This window comes from Piliocolobus tephrosceles, chromosome 7 (genome assembly GCF_002776525.5).
Source record: "Piliocolobus tephrosceles isolate RC106 chromosome 7, ASM277652v3, whole genome shotgun sequence".
Taxonomy (NCBI): Eukaryota; Metazoa; Chordata; class Mammalia; order Primates; family Cercopithecidae; genus Piliocolobus; species Piliocolobus tephrosceles.
In genome coordinates, this window is record NC_045440.1 from 145,862,726 (window position 1) to 145,876,936 (window position 14,211).

At 65.7% G+C, this 14,211-nt stretch overlaps 1 protein-coding gene across 1 annotated transcript in view; it reads left to right on the forward strand.

The window, feature by feature from the left end:
• Window positions 1-14,211, forward strand: part of LOC111553376 (adhesion G protein-coupled receptor B1) — a 61,892-nt gene that overhangs the window by 235 nt on the left and 47,446 nt on the right. The window contains exon 2 of the mRNA XM_026454560.1: window positions 284-504. Within this exon, the coding sequence (XP_026310345.1) occupies window positions 284-504 (221 nt within the window). The remainder of the gene's footprint in view (window positions 1-283; window positions 505-14,211) is intronic.

A 14,211-nucleotide genomic window follows, 5' to 3' on the forward strand; every position in this document is an offset into this window, starting at 1 on the left:
CCCCCCCCCCCCCCCCCCCCCCCGCCAGGAAGGGGAAAAAAGGCGAGAAGAGCCGGGCAGGCGAGAGGAGCGGAGCGGCGGCGGCGGCCGGAGAGGGAGCGGCGGGCGCAGGCGGCGGCGGCGGCGGGCGCGGCGTTGGCGGCGGCCCCGGCGGAGCGAGCGCGGAGCCGGCGAGCCGGGAGCACAGGCGGCCGCGCCGCGTCCTGGCCCGGCCCGGGCCCGCGCGCCCAGCATCGTCCGCAGCGCGGGCATCCGGACCCTCCGGGCGCCCGGGGGGCTCCAGCAGGCGCGGGGGAAGGGGAGGGGGCCTGCGTGCGCCGGCGGGTGCGCTCCAGGGGGCGTCCCGGTGAGGCCCGGAGCGGGCCGGGGGCGGCGGCGACTGGAGGAGCCCCCCCCACCTCCGGTCGGGCGCCCGGCTCGGCCGCCGGCGACGCGAGGCACTCGCGGGGATTTGCAACTCGCCGGATCGAGTCCTTGCCGGCGGGGCCGCTGCTGCTGGGGAAGGTAAGGAAGGCTCCGGCGGGGGCTGGGGGCGCGGCGGGTGGGGGCGCAGTGAGGGTGGGAGGGGGCCGGGGAAGGTGCGGGCGCCCAGACTTCCTAACTTCGCCGTTTGGGGCTTCGCAGCTCCGAGGTTTTGCGCTCAGAGCTCGGGAGTTTGGACCCCCACCCCCTACCCCCTCAGCCCCCTGCCTCCTCCAGCGGTGGCGATGGAATGTGGCAGGTCCCCGCGAGCCCGCATTGGGCAGGCTGAGGAGGGGGCGACCCTGGACCCAGGAGAAGCTCCTCGGCTCTGCTCGCCTCCTCCCCATCCACACACCACAACCTGGCACCCCTCCTCATCACATGCACAGGGCAGGCCGGGGAGGGCGTTCCCGCTGTACCCCCAGCACACACAGACGCTGGCGGGGGCTTAAGGGAGCCCCCACGGCCCCCAACAGCCACACACAGACGCAGCAGGCTCCGGAGAGCCCCTGAGCGTGTCCCCCTCCTGCTAATCACGTCCAGAGCCCCTACAGACATTGTAGGGGCCCGAGACGTCCTCCCTCCACGCACAGAGCCTGGGGCAGGCAGGAGAAAACCCCAGACTCCTTCTCGAAGCCCTTGCCCGTAGAAGCCCTTCCCTGTGGACCTGGCATTGGCGGTGGAGACTCCCTGGAGGTTCTCTCCCCCACTTAGGGTGGAGGGCTATTTTTGCGCCCCCCACCCCCACGCGAACGCCCTCGCTCTTCCCTCCTTGTCTACCTTTGCACTGGGTCGGACAGGCCGCGCAGATAAGCCACTCTCAACTTTGGGCCGGCCCTGTGCCCTCTCCGCTCCAAGCGCCGAGCACTCCCCGGTCCGCGTTCCCGGTGAGCAGAGGCCGCCGGCCCTCAGCCGTCGCCGCGCTAGCTAGGAGCCGCGTAGAGCTGCCTCGAGGAACGAGCACGGCCCCCGCCCCCTCCTGGGGAGGTTGGGGGCTCTGGACCCGGCCAGGAGCCCTCTCCCCAGGTTCCCGCGACCCCCTGGGCAAGGTAGAGAGCGCCTCCGGCCTCGGGAGGGGGCGGCGGAGCTGAGAATCACCGCGAAGCGATGTGGCCGGGAGGGCTTGACGGAGGCTGCGGCTCCGAGCCCGGGTCCCTCCTCCTGGCCGCGGCGGCTCCTGCTTGGCCACTCCCCGGCAGCCTGAAGAGAACGCCTAACCTGGTACCCCAGCCCCAGGCCGCTGGGCACCTTACCCCTTTCCACTTTTATTTTGGGCTTCTAAGTTTCTTGGAGCGCAGGCGCCCAGGCTGGGACCCGAAGAGCCCTAAGCCAGCCCTCCTTCAGCATCCGTTCCCGCCGCGACCTCCCCATTCTTCCTCCGGGTCTGGGGCGCAGATTCCTGGGCTGCAACTCCGGAGTAGTTGAAAGGCAGGAAGGCGTGTGGGCGGGTAGGGGGCCTGCACTCCTGCCCCAGAGAAGCCGCTTGGCGTTTGTGTTGGGGAGGGGGCTGGAAGGTCAGTTCTCCCGCTCCACCCTGGGAACCCAAGCAGACCCTTAGTGCTCTCCCCCATAGACACAAACACACGCCCCCTCGGAGCGAGAGCCGCCGCGGGGGAACAGCAAAGGCCGCGCGGGCGGAGGCGGGGGAAAGGGGAGCTGGGTCCCTTTTCGTATCTGGGAGGGAGGTGGTATACGGTGTGTGGGGTCTGGGGAGGCGACTATCACGTCTCCTAGAACCCTCATGTCTTCCAGTCCTCTGCGACCCCGGCTGCCCAGGAGGCAACGAGGGAGGTCGAGCCGCTCCCTCCCGTGGGCGGCAGCGAAACTCTGCGCCCGCACGCCGGGGTGCCGCCGGGTCCGGCTTTGAGTACCCAGCAAGGTCAAGCAGGCGAAGGAGGGGGATGGGGGTTCCTGGGCGCGCCCCCGTCCGCGCACAGTCGGGGCCTTGGAAGGGGGTGTGGGCAGCCAGCCCAGCCAGTCCCGCGCGCCCGCCGCCCGCGCCCGGTCCCCGGAGGCGGACGTTGCGCGCGTTCGGGGATCCCGGAGCGCCCGGCGCCCCACGCCCTCCCTCTCGGCTCGCTAGCTGCTCCTTGGCGCTGCTTTCAGACTTGTTGCGCCTCGATCTGGGGGGCAGAAGGCTGGCCCGGGAGCCCCGGCGGCTGAGGGCCGAGCCGCGAAGTCCAGGGATGCGCCAGAGAGGCGCGCGGCTCCGCCGGCGGGCGCTGCGCTAGGGGCTCGAGCCAGGAGTTTGCCGCCTCTGATCCCAGGGAAGGGCGCTTGTTCCTGCCGGGGTCCCGCGCGGGGGCGGAGAGGGGGCGATCCGTCGCCTCGGCCTCAGGCAGCACTCCTCCGGATCCTGGGCTAGGGAGGGGGCGCAGCCAAGTTATGGAGCCCTCCGAGGCCCTTCCCTTGCCCGCAGGCTCCGGCCCCTCTCGGACCTCGGTGACCGCGTCCATGAAATGGGGGCGCGGGCTCTGCTCTCGGATCCCTTCCAGCCCCCGACCCTCCGCGCTCGTCCCGAGATCCAACGTGCCAGGTCCGCAGCGTGCTGGGTCTGCGGCGTCCGGGCGGCCCGGGTCCCGAGACCATCTGCGCTTGCGGACACAGCCGCGGGGCCGAGCATGAAGGGCTGCGGGCAGGGCCAAGCAAGCGCCCGGGGTCCGGGCAGCCTCCCGCGGCGCCCTCTGCCCGTGACCAGCCCGACCCCGCCTCCGGGAGTGGGTCGCGGGGCGCGGAGCCCGTCCTCCGGGGACGCCGCGGGGCTCCAGGCCCAGGCGGCCGGCACGGGGCCGCAGTGGCGGAGGGCGGAGGGCCGGCGCGCTGCCGCTGACTGCCGGGAGAGGGCGCCCGCACTGCGCCCGCGCGGCCCTGCCCGCCCTTCCGTCTCCTCCGCGCCCGGCCCGCGGCTCTGGCCCCATCTTGGGCAGCCCCGGCCGCCCCCGCCCTCCCGCCAGCCCGCGCGCCATCCGCTCCCGCCGCCGGGTCCCGTGACGCGCCTCGCGTCTCGGCCAGAGCCCCCCTCTCCGGCCCGGCCCGGTCCCCGTGTGCGGTGCGCTGGCGTGAGCGCGCGTTTGCGTGCTTGTGTCCATGTGTGCCGCGCATGCATGTGCGTGCCCGTCCGGGAGGCTGGGGGCACGTGTGTGCAGGCATGCAGACTTGCACATGTGTGTGCGTGGCGGGGGCGGGTCTCACGCCAGTGTGGCCCCGGATGGCAGGATTTAGTCAAACCCCGTTTTACCGTCGGCTCTGGCTCTGGGCTGCCCCCCGGTCTGCTGTGTGTGCACGGGATGGACTCTGGGAGGAAAGCCCCAACACCCGACCCTCAGCAAAGACCCCGAACCGGCAGGGTGTTGTCAACCCCTCCCGGCCCGCAAGCCCACGCCCTCCCTTTGTCCTCTGGAAGCCTCCGGCCTCCCTGGCTGCAGCTGCGCCATCGGCAGAGCTGTGACTTCTGGGTAAACACGCACAGGCCCGGGATCCCCCTGTAGACAGCCCGCGTGCACACAGAGGAAGTGGCACTCACTAGACGCGTGGGTGCCCTCGTGTACACCCTCGCACTGGGAGCAGGGTCGGGGGCAAGGGGGAGGGCGTGGTCCTGTGCAATCCCCCGCCCCCCCCCAAGCGCTGAGGCTGCGGGAACATGCAGGAAAGAGCCCCTGACCAGTTCTGCCAAGGAGGCTCTGGGGAGTGCAAGCAGCCTACAGAGACCTGGAAGTGAGGCTCAGCCAGGAGGCGTCCCAGGGAAGGGCAGGTGGGTGGGTGATGAAGGGGTCAGAGGTCCGGGCAGAAGGAAGAGCCGGCTGTGCAAAGGCCCTGGGGCAGGGCATAGTGTGGGTGTGAGAAATAGACCAGAGCTGGAGAGGAAGGTGGGAGGCAGGACAGGGGGCTGCAGAGGGGTCAGGGCCAGACCTGAGCCCTGAAAGTCTTGGCCCATGTCCTGGGAGCTGCTGTCAGGAGCCACAGGAGGGTCTTGAACAGGGTAGGTGGCTTGGCCTGATGGGGATGCCGAAGAGATGGGGTGCCCCATGGGCCGCAGGTCATAGGGCCCGTCAGGAGGCTGAGTGCACAGCCTGTTGAGTGCCGCTGCCACACCCATAGCTGCACTGCACAAAACGCACGCCACATTCATCACAGTGGGCTGCAGCCAGCCCCAGCACCACCCAGCAGACCCAACACCAACACACACCCCGGTGTGAGGCGCAGGCAGACACCCAGAGCAGGCACACGTGTCCCCACAAAGGCAAGAAACACGGAACGCCAGGGTGCCACCACCCAAAAACCTGCACCCTGTTGTGGGCTCACAAGAACACGCATCAGCACGAACACACAGGGGTGCACACGGCACCCCCGCCCCGCGATGTGTGCCTGTCTACACACGCAAAACGGGAAGAAGGGGAGGTTCAGACCTACAGACCACACGATCTGGAGGACACAGCCTGGATGTTGATGTCCGGGATGGGGCAGGGAGGTCCCCGCAGGCAGGGACTGGGAGTGGGACCCAGGGGCTGCTGGCCGTGCGTTCTGCTCTGTGACCTTCATCACGCCCCGGCGCCTCCTTTCCTCATCTGTGCTCTGCTCCTCGGGGTTACGGTGAGGATCTCCCTTCCCCCACAGACAAAGCACAGCCACTGAGGAGGGACTCCGGACGTCTCCACTCCTGCCCCACCCTCCCTCTCTCTTCTTTTTTCATACTAACTCGTTTCTGTTAATTGAGGAAACAACAAAAAATAGGATCAGTACCAAAGGACTAGCCTCCTTCCTCCGCAGAGCCCTGGTCCCCTCGCCTCCTGCCACCCCTGTTACAGGCTCTGTTGTCCGGGGCTACCCTGCCTGAATGGACCCGTGGGGACCTCTGCCCCTCCTCCCTCCTTCCCTGCATGGGTCTCACAAACGCAAACATGTACACACCCACCCTCTGTCCTTTGTCCTGCTCATCGACAGCCGTAGCACCCTCATTTTTGACACCAGCACCCTCACTGCTCCCCTACCATCTCACCCCACCCCGTCACCCCCACGACCATTGCCCCCCAGGCCACCTCAGCCACACCCTGCTGCCAGCACCTCCTGCTTGTGGCGTTCTGTTCTCTAGGGTATCCCTCTCCGGGGCTTGGTCAGGGGAAGGGCACAGCAGAAGTCCTCCCTGCAGCTTCACTGTCAGGCCCCCAGCCACTTGCCTTCCTGGGAGAGAAGCATGCGGCAGGCTGTTCCCCTGCAGCCCACCAAGCAACTGAGCTGTTCCGGCCCAGCGCAGCTGAGGTCAGGAGGACCCAGGGATTACTGGGAGCTCAGACACTGGGGTGGACCTTGAGATGAGACAGTCCCTATGTCCTGGTGCCTGTCCCCCACTCCTCACTCAGCTGTGGGCCAGTTTTGGGGGTGCTGACTCTTGACTGAGATGTGTGGTTGAGGGGTCCTTGAAATAAGAAACACAGAGGAGCGGCCAGGAGGCTGAGAAGATGGCACTGGCTGGGCATTGGCCTGGGTGCGAGGCGGGGAAGGAGCCTTGCAAAGCCCACACCCCACCCCCGACTACCATGCATCCCAGCAGATCCTCCCGGGCCCTGGGGGCACACGGTCGGTGGAATCGCACTCCTGTCTCCTTGCAGGCCGACTTTGGGCCAGCACCTCTCTGAGGCTAAGTTGGCATCTCTGTGACAGGAGTGTGGGTGGCCCTACCTGCCTGTCCTGGAGAGTGCCAGAGAGTCCAGGACACCATCACCCTGTGAAGTGCCAGGGAGAGGTAGGGCTGTCCAGACAAGTCTTGGCGAGGCCCCAGTTCCAGTTCCTCTGGGGTAATGGCCACCCCAGAGGAATGCATTTAAATAGGATTTCAGAGCTCCAGGGGAAAGGAACGGGATTCTGGGAGGAGAAGGGCCCCTGCACTCTGCACCCGCTCCCTGTTCCGCAGTCCCGGAGAGCCCGTCCCTGTGCCGGGCCCAGCTCTCACGGGCAGCTGCTCCAGAAAGACTTCCTCTCCACCACAGTGCACCCAGATGCACACACAGAACCGCCCTGCCCCGCGCACACCTGCAAGACGTGTGCAGACCCACATGCTGGCAACGCACTGTGTGCACACACTTGCTCACACACCTGCACACATGCATGTGCACAGCCCTGGAACAGTGCACACGCTTGTAACTCACAAAAGGAGCGTGCACTCACCCTGCACGTGCACACACTTCCTCACCGCCCCGAAGCACACACACCACATGTGCACACTCACGTGTGTAGCTCAGCTGGAACACGCACATTGTTCCCCACACTCGCTCACACACACACCACTCACACCTGCACAGCTTTCACTTGGACTCAGCACCCCATGCACATAGGCATACACACGGGCAGTGCACACAGCCGCACATGCATCCGCCAGCCCTGCCTTGCGCCAAGGCTGCTCACCTGCTAGACATACCTACTGTCTCCCTCGGTCTCGATCCTCCCAGATGCTGGGCCCTGGCTGCGGCTGTTCCTCCCCATTGCCACATAACTGCCTGCCCGCCGTGGTGGAGTGGAGGCCTGGGTTGGGGCCTGCTCCGGGGTACAGCCTCCTCTCAGGGGTCCTCAAGCCAGCAGACCAGCCACTGTGGAGTCCAGACTGAGTGCAGCCTCCTCCTCGGGCCCCCATTCTGCTGCTAGGAGCTCACCACCTGGCCGGGCAGCCCTGCCCTAAAGGGCAACTCCTAGGCAAGGTTACCTTTCTCACTCTGGCCTCGGACCGGCCCCGGAGTGTGCCCGGGACCTCAGTGCAGCAGGGCGGGGACAGAGGCCCAGGAGTTTCAGCACAGGGAGCATCTTTAGGGCCTGCAGGTGGCTTGGGGTGATGAGGCCCGGAGCCTGAGGGCCATTGGAAAGCTGGTATCTGACGCTGGGCCAAGGTGGTCTGGGACAGATGGGTGAGACGAGGGGTAACACAGCTCCTATTTTCCCTGGAGTCCCCAGGGGCCGGCTGGTCCCTCTGGGCCTGTATCCATGTCTGGGGAACTGCAGGCTGCGATCACCTTGCCCTCTGCGGGTGGGGGGTCGGATGAAGGTCTGTGTGCCAGGGCAGAGCATGGGGCCAGCCAGAGCAGAGCTTGGCATAGCACAGGGCCCCTTCTGCCTCAGCTCCAGCAGTGGTCTCTGTAGGAAGGGCCTTCCTCTCCCCGCCAGCGGCTCTGGCCAGATTCTTTGGGCACCCCTGTGCCCAGGCAGCTGGGTGGGGCTGGGCCTGGCAGGCCCTGTGAACATGGTAGACGACCACGCCCTTGGGGGACCACCCCCAGGGGCTCCGACCCTGCTGGCAGCCCTGCCCACCCCGGCCTGCCTCTGCTGTGGGTGGCACGTGACCTGGGCTCCCTATGGGTAGGCTTAGCTACCCTGCAGGTTGGCCAGTGGGGGTGTAGTTGGCACAAGCTGGGGTAGGGCAGGTGGCATCTGGGGGTCACCCTGTGGGGGGAGGCTATCTTGGCACCCCCTCCTTGGCTTGGCTAGTCCCTGACTCTCTGGCCCACTTCTCATGGCTCTGAACCCCTGAGACACAAATAAGTTGTCCTGGGCCCATGTCAGGGGCCCTGCCAGGACCTCACAGGCGGGGGACGGTGCTGCCTCTGCTTCCGGTGACCAGGCCGCTTGAATGGGGGCCGTAGGCACCCTGAACGAGGAAGGCCAGCCGTCTGCCTCCCAGCCCCCTGGGCAGTCGGTGCCGAGGGTGCCCACCCCGCCCCTCCCCCCGTGCAGCCTTTTCTCAGGACACACAGGCGGGCACTGTTCAGAGGGCCGGCAGGACAACAGAGTGCCTTTTGTGGCTGGTGTCTGGGGATGCCATTGGTGGCCTGGGGTGGGCGGGGAGGGGACGCAGGAGGCCTGGGCCCAGGGTCGGGTCTGTCCGGTGTGGACTGGACCCAGAGTGGGCATGGGGTGCTGAGCCTCACGGAGGAGCCCCAGTGCCCCTGAGAGAAGGGCCTTGGACAGCATCCACCGCCCCCGGTGGGACGGTGGAGAAACCGAGGTGCTGGGTGTGATTGGAACCCAGGCCTGGTGGCAGGGTGGGGTGTGTGTGTGTGCAGTTTGCACAGGCACAGGATGGCGGCGGGAGGCGGCTGCGGTGCCTCTCATCTGAGGGTGTCTATGATGGGGGTCACTGCCTCGCCCACCTCATGCAGAAGCTGGAAGATTGAAGGAAGGGTTCGTGTATAGTCTCAGGCCCGTTGCTGGCCTGCGGTCAGTGCGTAGTGAATGCTGGTGCCCTCTTCCCCTCACCATGGCTCCCACCTCTGCTCCCTGGCCCAGCATGGCTGGCTCCTGCTGTCCCACCTCTCTGGGTCCCCTGTCTGCCAGCCCAGGCCCTCTCCCTGTCACCTCTGCCAGAGACCAGCAGCACTCCCCTCCCTGCCCTTAGGCCACCTCGCAGAAGCTGGCCAGCCTCCTCTGCAGCAGAAGAGATGGGGGCTAGACACCAGAAAGAACTTCCTGACAACAAGGGCAGTTTGACCCTGGAGAAGGTGACGAGAAAGGCAGGAACCTGTGAGGGCTTTGCTGGTAATTGGTCACTGTCCTTGGGAAGCTGAGGGGCAGTGGGTAGCGGGAACTGCTGTTACCCAGGCCAAGATATGGAAACCAATGACCGGAGAAGTGGCCTGTGGTGGGGACGAAGACAATTGCTCACTTCTCTGCAAGACAGTTGATGGCGGTTTTGCCACTAAATTGTAACACTTAAAGATAGAAATGGCCCGTCCCCGCACTGGTCCCCCACACTGGTCCCCACACTGGTCCCCCAGCGATGGGGGCAGCCCATGAGCCTCTCCCACCCTGTCACCTGTGGCACAGATGCCCGGAGCTTGCCGTCTTCATGGTGGAGGCCTGGCGTGGGGTGGGCTCAGGGGTCAGCCAGGCATCAACCTTCAGGGTCCCTGACTGCTGCGTAGAGCAGGCCTTTGGAGGATGAGGCTGGAAAGGCCTGCTGGGGAAATCAAAGCACCTGCTGGAGAAGTACAGAGCTTGGATTTTGAGGGGCCAGGGCCAACCCCTGGGGCCCCGGGGCATCCTCCCAACTGAGGGGACCTGGGAGCTGGTGTGGCCGAGGGGAGGAGGGTGAGCCAGCCCAGGGGAGCCGAGGCCGGAGGTGCAGCTGTGCAGATACCACAGCAGCTGCCCCAGGGTGAAGCCACTGTTGGCCTCAGACCTGGACCCCTTTCTCCAAGGCCGTGACTGTGGCTCTCGCTAAACATACCCTGTGGGGCACGCCCTCCTCTCCCAGCCCCATCTCTGGCCCCGCATCCCAGCAAGTACAGCACTAAGCCCAGCCTGTCCCACTGCCACGTGGCCTTGTATAAATGTGCCACATGTGTGTATTCATGCTCACATATGCACACTCACAGGCACACAAGCACACATGTGCACACACATATGCACTTGGGCACACACAGGCACACATGTGTGCACACATGCACATGCACTCGTGCACACACACATTGACACACACACATCTGCTTCTCCCCGTCCACATCTCAGCAGGGGCCACCAGCCCCTCCTCCACTTGCACACTGGAAGTCTCCTGTGACCCTGTCCGCATTAACCTTCCTCCTTGCCTGGAAACTACACAGGCCCACTCCTGCCCCCAGCAGGCAGAGGGACCCACTCATCCTCAGGGCCCCACTCAGGTGCTGATCCCTCTGGGATGCCACCCTGGGTGCCAGGAAGGATCAGTAGCCTCCCCTGCATGCCCCACCCCGTCTCAGCTAGACTGTCAGCCAACACTGTGGCCATGTGACCTGGGCTGCAGTGCCTGGCTCGGGTCTGGCATGGGGGGACAGGAGCCTCAGGAGGTGGTCCCTGGTTACCCCGGCCTTGGCCAGCTCTCTGCTCGCCTGGGCCTGTCTTGGAGCGGTCCCATTGGAGGGTTGCGGGCAGGTGGGGTGCAGGAGACCTCGGCTGGCTCAGGGATGGGTAGGTCTGCTGGGGGCAGGGCAGAGGGTGAATGTGGCAGGTTGGAGGGGCCCCGTGCCCACTGACAGGCTCAGGGGCTATCAGCCAAGACAACGGCCTGAGCTCCTGCCCACCGTTGCCCAGCGGCCCAATCAGAAAAGGCAGGGTCGGGCCGGTTCTGTGGGTCTCAAATTCATGTCAGCTGGGCCGGCCTTCTGGGCAATAGGGCTTCTCCCAAGGCCTGCGCGGGGAGCAGCTCAGTCAGAGATGTTTTAGGGGACGCTGGGGAGCCGGAAGTAACCTGAGCCCTCCTTCCCCACACCCCACCCCCCGACTTGCTGATGGCACTTATGGTCCCGCCTGTGGAACCCCAGGGCTTCAAGGTTTAAGAATCCCAGGGATGGGCACTTCTGGGCCATCTCCTGGCCCCGAGATGGTCCACTGAGGTCCCAGGTCCCTGCCGGGGCACTGGGCGTTGCCCTGCCAGACCCTTAGCCCCTCCTCCCTGCAGGTACCTCCTACCTCCTCCCTCTCCAGGCCAGAAGCGGCCGTGCACAGCTTCCATGCCTGGCTGGTGCTGGGGCCTCCTCCTTCCCCCTCCTGACCACTCTCCTTCCCCATGGCCGCTCCTGGCCCTCACACCCCTCCCTCGGGTCATCACCCCCAGGGGGACCCCAGCACTGCCAGGATGGGCCTTCTAAGGGGCGGTTCTGATGGGGGCACCAGCTGCTTCTCATCCCCTCTGCCACCTCTTGCCTACAGGGTGAGACTCACACCACCCCCAAGAGGGCTCAAGGGGTGGAGTGAGCTGGTGACAATGAGGGGTGACCAGTGATGCCAGGGCTCTAGGGTGTGCCAGGAGGCCTCCACTCGGCTCAGCTCTCAAGGGCCCGGGGAAAGTGGCACGGGTACGCCCTCGTCCACCTGCTCTGGGGCCATGCGGGGCCATGCTGTGCCGAGAGCATGGGTGGTGAATTCCAGGCCCAAGCTGAATTCCAGGCTCAGGTGTCCAGTACCAGCTGTGAGCCTCCACCAAGGCACGGCCCCTCTGTGCCCATCTGTAAACTGGATCTGTAACCGGGTGCCTCAGCCACAGAGTACCTGGCACACATCCTGTCTCCCTGTGAACCTGGGATGGACTCTTCTGTGTTTTCTCACCTAGCTGGAGCCTGTCCTGGGACACCCCTCCCTGGCCTGCACAGTCCACATGGCGTTGCGGACACCAGCCGCATCGTGGCCAGCTGGGCTTATGAGGCTATGCCCCCCTTCCAGGCTGCCAGGTGGTACCAGTTTCCAGATGGGATGACCGAGGCACTAAAGACTCCATGCCAGGCCAAAGGCCCACAGCGGCCGGTCCTTGTGCACCCCAGCTCCTGTGCCCGCTCCTCGCACCACAGGCCCCAGGAACCTGCCCCACCCTAGGAAGGCTGTGGGGTGGAGCTGCCAGGGCCTGGGATGAGGAGGGGAGAGGTGGGCCCTGGCATCTTGAGCTATGCGGGTCCCTCTGGGGGAAGGTGGTGCATCTGGGGGTGACACCAACTCAGGGTCAGGGCTAACAGGATTGCCTGGGGCCTCCTTGGCACTTGGAGGGGCATGTGGGGCAGTGAGGCTGGCTGGCCTGTGGAGGGGTCAAGGTCATGCTGGGTCAGCACCAGTTGGGACTGATGCTCTGCCAGGCTCTGCGAATACTCACCCAGGACTGGGCTTACCCTGGGACTGTAGCGCGAGGTGAGGCTGGGTGGGACTCACACAGGCAGGTGGAACCTGCCCACAGCCACTGTCTCTCCATGGGATGGTGGGGGGCGCCCAGGACAGCCCGGCTTTTCCATGCCTTGTCCAAGCCCACCCAGCCAGGCATGTCTGGGGGCAGGACTGGAGGAGGGCTTCCAGGAGGCAGAGGACATGGCAGCACCTTCCCAGGTCTGCCACCAAGGCGCCAGGATGGGAAAATTGTATTGGAGGTTTGCCCCTTTAAAAAAAACTCTTCTCTTGGGAGCCCAGAATGTTTGTCAGGAACAAGACCATGGAGGGCAGGTTGGGCCATGTCTGTCCCTGGATCCAGAAGCCCCAGTCAGCTTCCTTCCCCTGCTGGGAGCACTTCCTGCACCCCCCTAGCTAAAATTCCCCCACCCAGCTTTTAACCTCTTGCTGAGAGCAGTGGGGCACCCATCCCACTTTACAGATGAGGAAACTGAGGCTCTGTGGTGAGAGACTTGTCCGGGGCCACTCTGCATTCCCGGGCACAGCCTGAGTCCAACCTCCGGCCTCCTGGCTCCCATGGGCTCAGAGCCTCTGCTCAGGCCGGGACCAGGCCTCGAGGCTGCCTGGGCCCAGCTCCCTGCTCTGCCTACAAGGCTATGCAGGAAGGACGCCAGGAGGGGACTGCAGAGCCGTGACTGACCTTGTGTTGCCAGCCAGCTGGGCCTGGGCAACAGGAAGCGGCAAGTCCCGTGGGCGGGCAACCAGCATTTGCCTGGTCAGCAGAGCGGAGGCATCCCCACCAGGAGGCCGGGTGGCCTGGGGGAGGGAGACTGGCTGCAGCTCCCCTCCCTCCCGCACTGGCTCGGCTGCTGGGCGGGATGGACGGCCTGGCCAGAGGCCTTGGAGGTGATGAGGAGACTGAGGCCTGTAGGCAGAAGGAGCTTGCCAAGCTCCACAGCAAGGTGGATGCCCACTGGGCCCAGGGCAGCCCCCGATCCAGGGCCTTCGCTGCGCCTCTGCTCACCTGTGCCAGTGTGAGTGGGCAGTCACTCAACCTGGGCTCTCTCCTGGAGCTGGGAGGTGTCTCCTGGTGGCACAAATTTGGGGTCAGCCTGGGGCTCGTGTACAGGTTCTCCCACCCACTCACTGTGACGGGTAAATTATGGATTCTCTCTGTGTCTCAGTTTTCCCATCATGAATGATGGGAAGTAATGCTAGCCTTGCAGAGGAGGGGCGGAGGTGAGGTGGCTCCTGGTGGCTCCATCCCCCTCTCCATCCATCCCCAGGCCCTGTGCCTGTAGCTTTAGGGCATGAGGGGGCACGTGGGAGGGCTGAAAGAGAGCTTCCTGGCAGGAGCACCAGCTGGGTACAGGACGCTGAAGGCTGCAGAGGGCAGTCCTGGGGCACCAAATCTGAACCCCTCTCACCCCAAAGATCCAGTCACTGCTATTGAGGCTCTGCACCCCCTTCCTGCTCCCCAAGCCTTTAGAAGGGGCTCGGGGGCCAGACCGGAGGCTGGGGAATGGCCCGAGTAACCTTTCTCCTGTGCTCCGGGCCCACTTCCCTTCCCCCGGGCTTTGCAGAATCTTCCCGGGAAGGAGGAAGGTTAGAGAGGAGGGACCAAGGTCAGTAGAAGAGAGAGAGCCTGAGAGAGCTGCACCCTTCACTCACAGAGGGGCAGCCACGCAGAGTGAGGGGAGCGGGCAGGCAGGCAGGCCAGGGCCCCCGGGAGCCACGCCAGGCTGCCTGGGCAAAAGGGTACCGCCAAAAGCCCCAGGTGGAGTGCCAGCCCTCCCTGCTCAGGCTTGGGTAGAGGCAGAGGTACTTTGGTCCCCAAGCTGGGCCGCTGCCCCTGCAGGTGGTCACGCTGGTGGGTGGCAGACAGACAGGTGGACGGAGCAGGTGCCTGGGAGGGTGCCAGGGCCTGTGTCTGCGGCCCAAAGTCCTTCTGCCCTCGTTGGGAGCCGGCTGAGCTGCCTCCTCGGGACAGCCCCCCCTCCCAGAGCCCACGACTCCCCAGGGGCTCACTCTGACCCTCTGCTCTTTCTCTTCCAGATGCTGCTGGTGGCCACAGGCTGGCACCAGGGCCCTGGACTTTAGAAGCCGTTGCTGCCCTCTCTGTCACCTGAAGCGGGGCCCTCTCCC